Source organism: Triticum urartu, chromosome 7 (assembly GCF_003073215.2).
Source record: "Triticum urartu cultivar G1812 chromosome 7, Tu2.1, whole genome shotgun sequence".
Taxonomy (NCBI): domain Eukaryota; kingdom Viridiplantae; phylum Streptophyta; class Magnoliopsida; order Poales; family Poaceae; genus Triticum; species Triticum urartu.
Window position 1 is genome coordinate 567,319,155 of NC_053028.1, and position 14,139 is coordinate 567,333,293.

Here is a 14,139-nt window from a genome sequence, read left to right on the forward strand (position 1 = left end):
AGAATCACAAAAGCTACACCTAGCAGAACCCACCCAATTGCGTTTTGCCAGGTTATCTTTCGTCAAAATCACTTGTTTATGCACAAACCACATAAACACTTTGATACGCAAAGGTACCTTAACTTTCCAGACGTGCTTCGAGCAAGGAATGACACTAGTGTTAATGACATCCAGATACATGGATTTAACCGAGAACCTGCCGTCCTTAGTCAATTTCCAAAACAATCTATCTGGCTGTTGGGACAGCTGGACATCCATCAGCCTTCGTACAAGATGAAGCCATGCCTCCCACCGATGGCCTACTAGCGTCCTCCGGAAGCTAATATTGAGAGGCGTGGACTGTAAGACATTTGCAACGTAGGCTTCTCTACATCGAACATTGTTATACAGAGTAGGATATTGAAGTGCCAGAGGCGTCTCCCCAAGCCACGTATCCTCCCAGAACCTCGTATTAGCCCCATCACCGACTAAGATTTTCGTCCCGTTAAAGAAAAGGGGCTTGACTCTCATCAACCCTTTTCAAAACGGAGAATCATTCGGGCGCACTGTCACCTGAGCCAAAGTTTTAGCCTGAAGATACTTATTCCGGAGAATCTGAGCCCATGTAGCCTCTGTCTCGGATGAGAGTTTAAATAGCCACTTGCTAAGGAGACATCTATTCTTGATCTCTAGATTTTCAATGCCTAGACCGCCTTGGTCCTTCGGCCTACAGATGATATCCCATTTTGCAAGCCTATACTTTCGTTTCAACTCATCATTCCGCCAAAAGAAACGCGATCGATAAAAGTCTAACCTCTTCCTGACCCCCACCGGGACCTCAAAAAAGGATAAAAGGAACATGGGCATACTGGTTAAGACCGAATTAATCAGAATTAATCATCCTTCATAAGACATGAGCTTCCCTTTCCAGCAGCTCAGTTTTTTTTCGAAACCATCCTCGATGCATTTCCACTCCTTGTTCGTCAGCTTACGATGGTGAATGGGTATACCTAGGTAAGAAAACGGTAGCGAACCCAACTCACATCTGAACAATTGCTTATACGCCTCCTGGTCCTCATTAGCTCTCCCAAAGCAAAACAGTTCGCTCTTATGGAAGTTAATCTTGAGTCCAGACAATTGTTCAAATAAGCACAACACAAGCTTCATGTTCCTTGCTTTCACCAAGTCATGCTCCATAAAAATGATAGTATCATCAGCATACTGCAGAATAGAAATACCACCATCAACTAGGTGCGGAACCAAGCCCGAAACCTGCCCCGCATCCTTAGCCCGACCTATTAAAATGGATAACATATCAACCACTATGTTAAATAGAATCGGTGACATGGGATCTCCTTGCCTTAGGCCTTTATGTGTCTGGAAATAGTGACCTATATCATCATTCACTTTAACCCCTACACTCCCTTTTTGCGTAAAGGACTCAATCTGGTCTCGCCGGGCCTTGTCAAATCCTTTCATACGCAACGCCTGTTGAAGGAACGGCCATTTAACTTTATCGTATGCTTTTTCAAAATCCACTTTAAAAACCACACCATCTAGTTTTTTGGAGTGAATCTCATGGAGCGTTTCATGCAAGACGACCACTCCTTCAAGGATATTTCTGTCTGGCATGAAAGCGGTCTGGGACGGTTGCACAACTGAATGCGCAATCCGCGTGAGTCTATTCGTCCCAACCTTGGTGAAAATTTTGAAACTGACATTAAGCAAACAGATAGGTCTGAACTGCTCAATGCAAATAGCCTCCGTCTTCTTAGGGAGAAGAGTTATTGTTCCAAAATTGAGCTTGAACAACTGAAGCTGACCATTGAACAAATCATGAAACATCGGTAACAGGTCACCCTTAATAAAATGCCAGCACTTTTTGTAGAACTCCGCCGGAAACCATCTGGTCCTGGCGCTTTATTGTTCTTCATTTGTGAAATGGCCTCAAACACCTCTTTCTCCGTGAAAGGAGCAGTCAAAATCTCATTCTCTTCCCTCTCGAGTTGGGCAACATCCTCAACTCTTGACTCATCCAGGGACACGAAACTCTCTACCGGAGAGCCAAACAACTTCTTATAATAGTTGGTAATGTAAAGTTTCAGGTTTTCCTGACCAACTATCGTCCCTTCATCTTGTTCTAATTGAAAAATTCTCTTCTTACAATGCTTTCCATTAGCGATCATATGAAAGAATTGAGTGTTGTCCTCTCCCTGGACAACCTTACGAACCTTAGCTCTCAAAGCCCATTTCAATTCCTCCTCGTGGAGGAGTGCTTTCAACCTCAACTCGGCCTCCACTTTAGACTCCAACTCAGAAGTATCTAAAATAAATGTTTCAGCTTTTAACTCAAGGGAATGAATGAGCATAAGGAGTCTTTCCTTCTCAGCCTTATATATCCCATTCGTATGCTTAGCCCATCCACGAAGGAACCTTCGAAGATGACGGATCTTGCACTGCCACCGCTCAATGGGTGACCTTCCCCCCGAGTCTTTAGCCCACTCTCTAGCTAACAACTCAATAAACCCTTCTCTTTCAAACCAGGCAAGTTCGAAGGAAAAGATATTCTTATTACCCAAATGAGTTTGAACTCCAGAGTCGACTAGTAACGGTGTGTGATCCGAGATACCTCGTGTCAATGCCTGCACCGTTACCAGAGGAAACTTCTGTTCCCAATCGACGCTCGCCAAAACACGATCGAGCTTCTCAAAAGTCGAAACCGGTAGCGAGTTTGCCCAAGTGAACTTCCTACCCGAAAGCTCTATCTCTCTGAGATCCAAGCTTTCTATGATAGTATTGAACATAAATGACCATCTGCCGTCAAAATTGTCATTATTCTTTTCCTCCTTTCTTCGAATAATGTTAAAATCTCCACCCACTAAGACGGGTAGTTGCTCGCTACCGCAAACACGGACTAGATCGGCCAAGAAATCTGGTTTGAGTTCTGGTTGCGCAGCCCCATAGACTGCCACCAAAACCCAATAAACCCATCCGCTTTAGTTCTGACCCGAAACTTTACCGCAAACTCACCCAACACTACACTCCGAACCTCCAACGTCTCGCACTTAACCCCAAGTAAAACCCCACCGGATCTTCCTCGAGGTGGGAGACAGTGCCAGTCAAAATCAACCCCTCCAGATAAGGTACTAAGAAATTGTGGAGAAAAATTACTTCGTCCAGTCTCGGACAAAGCAATAAAATCTAAATGATGTTCAAGAGAAGCCTCTGCTAGAAACCGTCTTTTAGCCAAGTCCTTAAGACTTCTGCTATTCCAAAAGATGCCTCTCATATTTCATCATAAATTTTTTTAGAGGTACGGATCCTAGCACTTCTACGCACAGCCGACACCGGATGGACCTTCCGTTTCCAGGTCCGTTTAGGCTGAACGCGAACATCAGAGGGTTCGGCACGTTCGGAATGATCGTCAATCCCCAAAGACTCATCCTCAAGGTTAGAAGTTTCAGGGAGGCCATACTCATCCTCCTCCACCGCCTCCTGAACCGCAGGATCGAGATCAGCACACAAGCCATCGAGAACTCTAACCCCAAGCGCATCAATCTCCGATTCATTCATCGGCCTAACCGCCGCCAAGTTACGAATCAAATCTAACGCTCGTTCAGCTTCCAGGTCTAGCATATCATTAACAGATTTAGAAATCTCTAGATCATTATTACCCAGAGATACTCCTAATTGGTTCGCATTTTGCACAATCTCATCATTGGTAAAATGCATAATAGAATTAAATTTGTTAACAGACATACCAGTAGAAAGCTCGACGTCACGCAGCTTGGCCGCCCTTAGCGCGCACCTGAGCTGCATATCATCAACATCCGGCTGCTCCTGTAGTCTCCCGCTGACCCGTCTCCCTGCAGAGACAGGATCCGGGATCCCACCGAAAGTGATGACCTCCTCGCGAGAAGCTGCGCTGGGGGAAGAGCCTCCTGCCCGTCCCCCAACAGCGGTGACCAGCGCCGGGGCCACCGGAGCCACGTCCAACGGCCATTGCATCATTACTAGGCACTGCGATTGGGCTAACCTACGGGCTGATGAACGATGATAAGATATCATGCTATTTCTCCCTCTCTTTCGAATTAGCTTTACAGTACATGTTCTGTTCAACATCGTCACATTCTGTTGTAAGTTGGCATATGGCTGCTAGTCATATCTGGGTCGTGGTGATCCATCTACTGTACTTTTTCTACAATGTTTGTTTCATATATAAAATCATGGGTGGACATTATGAAATCAGTTTCTTAGGGTTTTTCTTTGTATATAAGAGCAATTGTGGGCTATATTCTCAGGATTCTAAAGGATGCAGTTAAAGTGGTACGTAGTTTGTAGATGACATGACCATTCACAATTGATATCTTGTTGTCTGACTATTGGTTTGAACAATCTTTGTTTATTCAGCCGTGATGGCAGCAATGAACATTGATCTGGGAGGATTGGCAGGCAGGCCTACTACTTCACAGGCGGATCCTTTTCAAAGTGCTTTGTATGGAGCTGGACCTGGACTCATCCGAAGTGGACTAGGAGTGTACAGTGAGAAGTTTTTAGGTTCAAGCTCCGACTTTATGCAAAGCAATGTAAGCATGGATGCATTTCATTCATAGATATACCTGTTGTTTGATTTTCGAAAAACTATTCAATGTAAGTTTGCTTGATTGCGTATACAGATCACCCAATATTTGTCCAATCCACAATATTACTTTCAAGTGAACAACCAGTATGTGAGGAACAAGCTGAAAGTTGTCTTGTTTCCTTTTCTGCATCGGGTAAGGACTGACTGCTTCCTTTTTCTCAAGAACCTCTTTCGTGTCGTACCTGCAGACTGTGAGGTCTCATTCAATCCTTTTATCGTTTCTCTTCCTTCAGGGACACTGGACTAGGATAACTGAGCCAGTGGGAGGAAGGCTGTCATACAAACCTCCAGTTCAAGACATCAATGCTCCAGATCTGTACATCCCTCTGATGGCCTTTGCCACCTACATTGTAGTTGCTGGATATGCCTTGTGTGTTCTTGGAAGGTAACTGCACACCCAGGACAAGTTTTGATTCTTCTACTTGTAGGACTCTAGAAGAAATGTGCAGTATGACTCCACGAGCAGTATAATATATGTATTACTTGGTTGCATATATGTGTCACTTTATTATAGTGGTTTCTGTTGCTGATTGTTTTTGAGATAGCTAACCGCTTGTTCCAAGCGGTTATAGTGGTTTCTGTTTGTTAGTTTAAGATAAGAAATAAAATGCACTATTTTATTTCTCTAGAGGAAAACAGTGCTCCTTAATGTTCAGGATATCCTTAATGCTTCAGTGGTGCTTGTCTGATTATCAACATTGTTCCTGAATGCAGGTTTACCCCGGAGGCACTGACTATACAGTTCACAAAAGGGTTACTCGGTTGGTTTATGCAAGTCATCCTCATTAAAGCACTACTTTACTCACTGGGAAGTGGTGAATCGCCGTTGCTTGACATTGTGGCATATGCCGGCTATGGGTTTGCCGGTACCTCACTTGCGATGCTTGTCCGCATCTTCTGGAGCTACTCATACTATTTTGTGCTGCCGTGGTTCTGTATCTGCACTGGAGTGTTCCTGGTTAAGACGATGAAGAGGGTTCTGCAGGGTGCATCGAGGACTTATGAGAGACATCCTAGCAGGAACCACTACTTTCTTCTATTCCTCGCGGCCGCGCAATTCCCCATGCTTTTTTGGCTAGGCAACATCAAGGGCTGATGTTTCAGTCTCATGTCAGAACAGGGACATATTTTTTCCTTTTCTTTTCTTCAAGGCGGAGGCTAAAACTCGATCAGAATAAAGTTTGAGATTTTGTCTTACAGATGAACTTTTGTAGTAGCCTTGTCTATAGTTCAGGCTCTTATTGGAGTGGTAAATTTCTTGATAGAGGACCTCAAAAATATGCAGTCAATGTTATATTCTTGGCCTGCAAAGGATATTACTTTCCCATGATTTATGACTAGCTGAAGACAAATGCATACATGAATATTGAATATTGGGTAGTAACTTATCCTAAAAGTACATCTTCAATTGTCACCGTTCATATTTGTGCCATCTGCTAATATATTTGCAGCTGTTATCTTGTAGGCTAACTGGCTAAGGCCTGCATAACCGGAATCTGGAATCTATTATATTACTAACAGAGTAAATATGATCTTGGGTAACTAAACTTATTAATCGAATCAAATTGATCATTGTTCCCTAGCATATTGTTAGGAGCTAGGGTTCTGCCGATTCTAGGGCGGAGATTGTAGGGGAAAGATGGAGGAGGACAAGGACGAAGGCGCGGCGGCCGGCGGCTGGGCGCCGTCCTTGCATGGTGGAGAAGAGGCGGTGGCGGCGCAAGAGACGGCTAGGGTTAGGTCTCCCGGCTCCCTAAGGGAAGCCGAGCGAATAATGATTGCTTCTTGCTTGATTAGGTTGATACATCTCCTCTCCTTATATAGAGAGGTTTACTTGACTCCTAAGCAAACGATAAGATAATTGGGCTAAGCCCCTAATAACGATAAGATAATTTGGGCCACAACCCACTGGGCTAAGCCCCTAATATGTTGGTCATAACACTTCTCCCCGCCTGCACAAACAACTCGTCCTCGAGCTGTAAGGTGGGGAAGCGCTTGCTGAACTCTTCGAGGTGATCAACCAGCGTCAAACACCTTCACGACAGCTGGGGCGGTCAGGTCGTCGGCGAAGGCATCCTCCTCAATGTAGTCTGCAGCCTCCAGGTAGAAGAGTCGCGGGCAGATGTGGCCGGGCGTGTAGGGCTCGTCGCAGTTCAAGCACAAACCCTTGGCGGCGACGCTCGAGCAGCTCGGCCGAGGTGAGCCGGCGGAACGGGCGCGCCGCGGTCGCGGCGAGGGGTGCCGCGGAAGCCTGCGCAGGCCGACCCTGCGCGGGAACATCCGGCCAGGGTAGCGGCCCAGCGGTCCGGGACGGTGATGCCTGCTAGATGGCCACCGCGCGGCGCTCGAATGCGCGGGCGTAGTACATGGCCGTCTGGAGATCCTGGGGTCCCCGAAGCTCCACGTCCACGTGGATGTGATCCGGAAGTCCACCGACGAAGAGGTCGGCCCGCTGCCGCGCCATCACGCCTGACGCGTGGCATGCCAGGGCCTGGAAATGGTTGGCGAAGTCCTGAACCGTGGAGGTGAAGGGAAGGCGGCCTAGCTCTGCCAGGCGGCTCCCATGGATCGGTGGCCCAAAACGAAGAAGGCAGAGCTCGTGGAAGCGTTTCCAAGGGGGCATGCTGCACTCGTCCTGCTCGAGGGCGTAGTACCAGGCATGTGCCGCGCCGCGGAGGTGGTAAGAGGCGAGCCAGGTACGCTCCGAGGCGAGGGTGCGCTGCCCGTGAAAGAACTGCTCGCACTGGTTAAGCCAGTTGAGGGGGTCCTCCATGCCGTCATAAGTGACGAAGTCCAGTTTGGCAAACCGCGGCGGTGTCTGAGTCAGAGCGCCGTGGCCGACTGGCTCAGAGGTGCGAAGCAGCGAGGATTGGGGCGCCCGGTCAGCATGGCCGCGGCCCGTGGAGTGCCCCGCCGAGCCGGAGGGATCACCGAACTGTAGAGTGGGTGCCGGCAGTCTCTAGCCGAAGTGTAGACGGGCGGCGGCGATGATCCGGTCAGCCAGGCCGATATTGGGGACGGTGACGACGGGAAGCACACTTGCTGGATCGGTACGCCTCCCTGCGTGGGTGACCCGGGCCCCGTGCTGGGCGGGGGCGGGGCCGGCAGCTGCGGCGGTACAAACCCGGGTGGAGTGGGGGTGCAGCGAGGGCAGGGGTCGGCCATTGTGGCCATTGATGCACGACAACGGGCGACGGTGGGGCCGGCAGCTGGGGCTGCGGCTGCCCGAACCCAGGAGGCGTCGGGGGCACAGAGAGGGCCGAGGCCGGCCACTGTGGCCATTGAGGCGCGGCAGTGGGCGGCGGTGGGGCCGGCAGTTGGGGCTGCGGCTGCCCGGACCCAGGAGGCGTCGGGGGCGTAGCGAGGGCCGGGGCCGGCCATTGAGGCCATTGAGACACAACAGCGGGCGGCGGTGGGGCCGGCAGCTGGGGCGTCGGGGGCGCGACGATCGGCGGTGCCGGCTACTGCGGCCAGTGGGGGGCGACGGCGGGCGGCGGCTGACCGGGCCAGTGGTGGTGTAGAGGCTTGATTGGCGCCGTGGTGGCCGCGTACCAGTGCAAGGCGGCTGGCCCGTCGCAGCGGCCGGCTGCAAGGGCGGCGGCTACCCGTAGGGCCTGGCCAGGTAGAGGCGTATGCCCTGGACGGCGGTGACAAGGTCGTTGAGGACCCCGGTCATCTTCGCCGGGGAGTAGACGACGACAGGTGGCGCGGGGACAAGCAGCGACTGGCCGGTGGAGGCCCCCGCGGAGTAACCGAGCGGCGCGGTGGAGTTGTCGACCGTGGCGGGGTGAAACGCTAGCGGCGCGATGGAGAGGGCGGCGGTGGTGGACAGTGGCAAGGTGGACAGCGGAGGGGTGGGTGGTGGCGCAGACATGATCGGACCCAAGCTACCTGATACCAAGGTGTTAGGAGATAGGGTTCTGTCAATTCGAGGATGGAGATTGTACAAGAAAGATGGAGGAGGACGAGGACGAGGGCGCGGCGGCCGGTGGCCGGCGGCTGGGCGCCATCCTTGTGTGGTGGAGAAGAGGCGGTGGCGGCGCAAGAGGCGACTAGGGTTAGGTCTCCCGGCTCCCTAAGGGAAGCCGAGCAAATAATAATTGCTTCTTACTTGATTAGATTGATACATCTCCTTTTCTTATATAGAGAGGTTTACTTGACTCCTAAACAAATGATAAGACAATTGGGCTAAGCCCCTAATAACAATAAAATAACTTGAGCCCCAACCCACTTGGCTAGGCCCCTAATATGCCGGTCATAACACATGTGGTTTGGCATAAATCCTGATTAAGTACTTTGCCACGTCACGGTGCTTTGAAGTGACTTGGTACTGCCAATGTGACAAAGGCACACCAAGGAGGCACATGGACAGTAAAACTTGCATACAAACGCCTTTATTTATTCACCCTTCACGTTTTTTTCCTGTTATTATTCATCTCCAAGGTTATTATTCATTCACCTTACCGTTGTTCTGTTAGCATCTATTCGACAAATGAGTGATAAGCATTTCTTTGCCTTTGATTTATGAACTCATATTAGTTGATCTTTGGCCGAATATCTATGAAATATCCAGATGGGTTTCCCTGAGTTATGACTCATTGCTCTTATGAGAAATGCCCAACCAAGTTCAATTTTAGTTTACTAATACTTCCCCCTCTGACAGGTAGAACTGAATGAATTGCTGACATAATTTTCAGCCCAATCTTGCTGCTGCTGCTCTTGCCATGTGGTATGTTCTCCTAAACCATTATACACACTTAATTTGAACCCAGGAAGGATATCCTGTGACTTTAAAAAGGTAAAAATAAATAAATCATGATGAATTAGTGCTCAAACCAAAGGATTATTGCATAAGTGGAGCACAATGGATGAATACTTACTCGAAGACATGTAATAGCTACAAGGCATGATTGAAGTCTAGCTACACCATCTAGAGGTACACAATGGCTCAACAATTAGCATTGGTGAAAAGTAAAAAAATCATTTCGAAGCTGCAGCCTATCAGAATATCACTCTATCTCAAGATTAGCACCACCTGGCAACAGAGTGCTCCCGTCGACCGAAGAGGTCAACGGTGATGAACAGTTGGAGCTTTTAGGAGCAGGTAGAGTGTCGACCTCAACCACGCCCTCCAGCATCTGCACCACCTAGTGCATTGTCGGACGGAGCGAAGGATTCTGCTCAATGCACCAGAGTGCAACACGCATGAACCTCTCCACTCTGACCAAATCCTCAATGGTGTCGTCATCATTATGCAACAAAACCTTAATCTTGCCATGACAGACCAACTGACCAGCACACCAAAACAGTGTGACTGAATCGTCACCATCCAGCCCGGTTACCGGCTCCTGGCACTTCCGGCAGCATATCATCTCTAGTAGCACAACGCCGAAGCTGTAAACATCAACCTTGGTGTCAATGCGCCTATCACTTTGGAACCACTCGGGGGCAATATAGCCCCTTGTGCCCCTGATGTTAGTCACCGTGGTGTGCATCTGCTGGTCACTAAGAAGCTTTGCAATCCCAAAATCAGTAATCTTCGGATTTTTCTTGCCATCTAACAATATATTGTCAGGCTTGATGTCACAATGAATGATTGGATAATTGCATTCTTCGTGTAAGTACTCTAGGCCCTTGGCAATACCGAGTGCTGCCTTGGCACGCCAACTCCACATTGGTCGCTTAGGCTGGAAAAGGAAGCTCCGAAGGGAACCACCTGGCATGAACTCGAACACCAACATCCGTTGCTCCTGCTCTTTGCAGTAACCAACCATGCGGACTAGGTTCCTGTGGTGGATCTGGCCGATGGACTGTACCTCATTCGCGAACTCCCTCTCGCTGTAACCATTGGAGCTGATGAGCTTCTTCACTGCTATGTCAGGAGAGTGTAGCGACTTTAACACCCCATGGTAGACCTCGCCAAAGCCACCTCTGCCTAACAACTTACAAAAGCCATTGGTGGCTCTGTAAAGCTCTTTTGCAGTGTAAGCCCTCACAAAGTCATGGTTGGCATTCTTCTTCCTAAGGTACCAATGTAACATGAGACTACTTATTGCGGATAGCAACACGAACCCCGAGCAACCGAGTAATACATAAGGCAATATCCTTCTCGGTGGCACCAGCTCGAAGGGATTACTCGTCCGTACCTTTATCAATGCCTTCATGGCGACGTCTCCTCCTTGCCGTCCAAATCCTGCCAATGACACCATCTTGGCACAATAACTGTCATCATACATAGCAGCGGCGCAGAGGCAGTCCTTTAGGCAAGAGTCTGCACACTGGTCCTCTGTGGTGTGCGAATATCCTTCATATGGCGAGTTTCCCCAAGTGGTGTTCGGGAGCTTGACAACCCCAAACTCGGCGGAGCGGTTCTTCTCGTCACAACTCTGCGACATGAACCCCTGTGTGCAGCCCATGTACCTGAGCTGAGAATCGACATAGGAGTAGCCGCTTGGGCACTCACAATTGAGCCGGTCGTTAGGACCGTACACACAGTATGAGTTGGGGCCACACAAACCTTGCATAGAGGTTTTTATCTTGCAACCTTCGGTTGGGAACTGTCCCATGACTGCCCACGACAAGTTTCTCCTTCCCATGGCGTTCTTCGGCCGGGTGTACATGCGGAAGATGCCATCTGGATCGAGTGATGCATGCTGGTGGTAACCAAACCTAGACTTTGGATGCGGGGGTATCAGGTCAACCACAGTGCTGTCATTGCTCTGATAGTACAGATGGCCCGATGAGTCAAAAAAAATAGTCATGTTGCCGACCTGGTTGTCCGGCTGGTAGGTGTTAGTGCTCCAATATGCGTTGTGCGAATCCAGGTTGCCGGTGGCAAGGTTTGTGAGGTACAAGATGATGTTACAATCGCCTTGCACCTGCAGGCTGTAGCAGCCGGGGAACAAGACCGTGTCGGAGTGCCTGGACAGAAGAGCCTTTCCAGAGCCCAACGATTGACCTGGGAGGAGTGTGTCAGTTGGGTGCTGGAAGCTCTCCCAGGTGATGGGCATTCCCCCAGTGGCGAGTAACTGGAGGTTGCCTGAGTCTTGCAGCGCGAGAATTGAGCCGGCTTGTAGGCTAGGGTATGGGTTCGTCCATATTATGCTACTGTAGCGACCCGATCTCAAACGGTCAAGTCTTTGTGCTTCAGTGTCATCCCTGGATCGGTAATGCTGACACACACAGTACTCGAAGTATTTATAACAGAGTGGCAATCACACACTTATTACATTGAATGTCTCAAAAGAGAACTTATTATAATAAATATGGCTTAAGGCCATCTAATACGATAACAGCGGAAGGCTTGGAAGATAAAGTGAGTCCATCAACTCCAACGACATAGCTGAGCTGCACGACAACGACCTAATGAACCTTACTCCTCGTCTGAAAAGTTTGCAACATAATACGTTGCAGCCCGAAACGGGTCAGCACATGGAATATGCTGGCAATGTAACACAGTAGAGCAAAACAGAATAATGCTATCACTATATGCATATTTGGCTGGTGGAAAGCTCTACGGTTAAAGTTTTGCGAAAAGCCAATTTTTTCCTAAAATAAAGGAATAGATTTTAATTAACTACCATGGTAGTTGAAACATCATTGAGAAGGTTCCTCCAACTCATTCCCAATTAAAAGTAATTATCAACCCAACAATATTAACTTAGAGTGATGAGATACATATGATAATCTAAGTACTAGATACTCAAGATGTCCATAACCGGGGACACGGCTAACCATGATTAGTTTATACACTCTACAGAGGTTTGCACACTTTTCCCCACAAGACTCGATCTCTCCCGTTGGATTTCACGCACTACATGATTTTTGAGAAACGGATGACCGAGGCATAGTTTTTCAGAAGCATTAACTCTCTACTCCGGATAGACTATACCACCTACAACCCAACTACCTGCAAGTCTACCTCTTCAACAGCTTCACGCAACTTACTCAACTATGCTAGAGCCCACAATAGCTTGTGGCTGCACACAAAAGTTTCTAGCATGAAATATCTCAGTTCCCTTTGAGCCTGGGTGGCGGACCTTAGGATTATCACACGGGTACTCCGGGATATCCTAGGACAACACTGGATTCTCTAGGTGCCCGACAAGCAATCCACCCAGATGTGTATTAATGTTGCCACCTTAAGTTGAACCATTAATTATCAATCTCACATATGTCATGGTTTCACTCAAACCCAATTCACGTCTACGAGCATACCATAGCAATATAAGCAATACGTAGAAGTAACTCCCAAGTGTTTGATAATAACAGGGCAATAGGTTCTACCTCATCAACTACTTCCCAATCCCACATGTTAAACACATCCTAATCATGCAATGTTCGAGGATTGGAGCTAATGCATAAAAACTGGGTATGAAAAGAGTATGATCAATGTGTTACTTGCCTTGCTGATGATCCACAAAACCTAGAGACTCGTAGTCGCACGCTTCGCACTTCGGGTGTTCTATCACAAACAAACAATAGCATACATAAGCAATCAAGCAAAGAAGCACAGGTAAAACTCAAATAAGAGATCTAACCAGAAAGTTCAACTTAAGAACTCCGGTTTGCAAAAAGAATCAAATCAAACGGAGCAACGAAACTCAAACTGCGAAAGAAAAAAGATCCGATTACTAATCTGGACTAAGGTCAAATTTTACTATATCAAAATATTGTTCAAGTTGGTTAAACAAAAAGAGGGTTTCGAGACGAAGATCTGGGCGCTTGAATCGCCTGATTCCGATAAACGAGCGAAAAGATAAACTAAAACGAAAATTGGATCAAAAATCATGATGGAAATAATCGCGGAAAAATCCGAAAAAAGAAAACTGACGAACAGGCTAACGAACGAACGTTCGTTGTCTGTGGCTAACGAGTGAACACCGTTCGTTAAAACGAACGTACGGATGAACATCCGCAAACTAAACCGAGAAAACCGGCGAACCGATCTAAAAAAACGAACCTAGGGTGTTAAAAAAACCGAACCGGTTCAAAAAATAAACCGAACGGCGGCAATGGCGGTTTATACCTCCGGCGAGGTCCGGCTGCGGCGGCGGGTGGCGCAGGGCGGCGACGGCAGGCGGCGGCACGGTGCTAGGCGGCGGGGCGGCGACGGCAGCGGCGCTAGGCGGCGGCGGCGGCTGCAAGCGGCGGCGCGGTGCTAGGCGGCGGGGCGGGGTGGTTCGGGTGGTGGTGTGGGGGTGCGGGGGCGGCATATATAAGGAGGGGGGCTAGCTTTGGGAGGGGGCGAGGCGGCGCAGGGAGGAGTCCCGACCGGACTCGGCTTGCGGCGGCGGCGGTCTCCGCGTCGCGGACAAGGCGGACGGTTCGGCTGAGCCGGGCCGGCTGGCTGGGCTTTGGCCCAGTCAGCGAAGATTTTTTTTAAAAATAATTTCACCGAAACTTAAATAAATCCTAGAAAAATAAATAAAAATCTAAAAATGCCAAAACAATTTTTCACCGTCTAAATAAAATATGCCGAAACTTAAATAAATCCTAGAAAAAATAAATAAAAATCT

The 14,139-nt window shown here is 48.6% G+C and overlaps 1 protein-coding gene across 1 annotated transcript; it reads left to right on the forward strand.

Annotated features, from left to right (window-relative positions):
* Nucleotides 1-4,225: 4,225 nt before the first annotated feature.
* On the forward strand, nucleotides 4,226-5,899 carry LOC125522485 (protein YIF1B-like). Its single transcript, XM_048687543.1, has 5 exons — nucleotides 4,226-4,305; nucleotides 4,390-4,565; nucleotides 4,656-4,754; nucleotides 4,855-5,006; nucleotides 5,336-5,899. The coding sequence occupies exons 2-5, from the start codon at nucleotides 4,395-4,397 to the stop codon at nucleotides 5,715-5,717; spliced, it is 804 nt and encodes a 267-aa protein (XP_048543500.1). The 5' UTR covers nucleotides 4,226-4,305; nucleotides 4,390-4,394; the 3' UTR covers nucleotides 5,718-5,899.
* The last annotated feature ends 8,240 nt before the right edge of the window (nucleotides 5,900-14,139 follow it).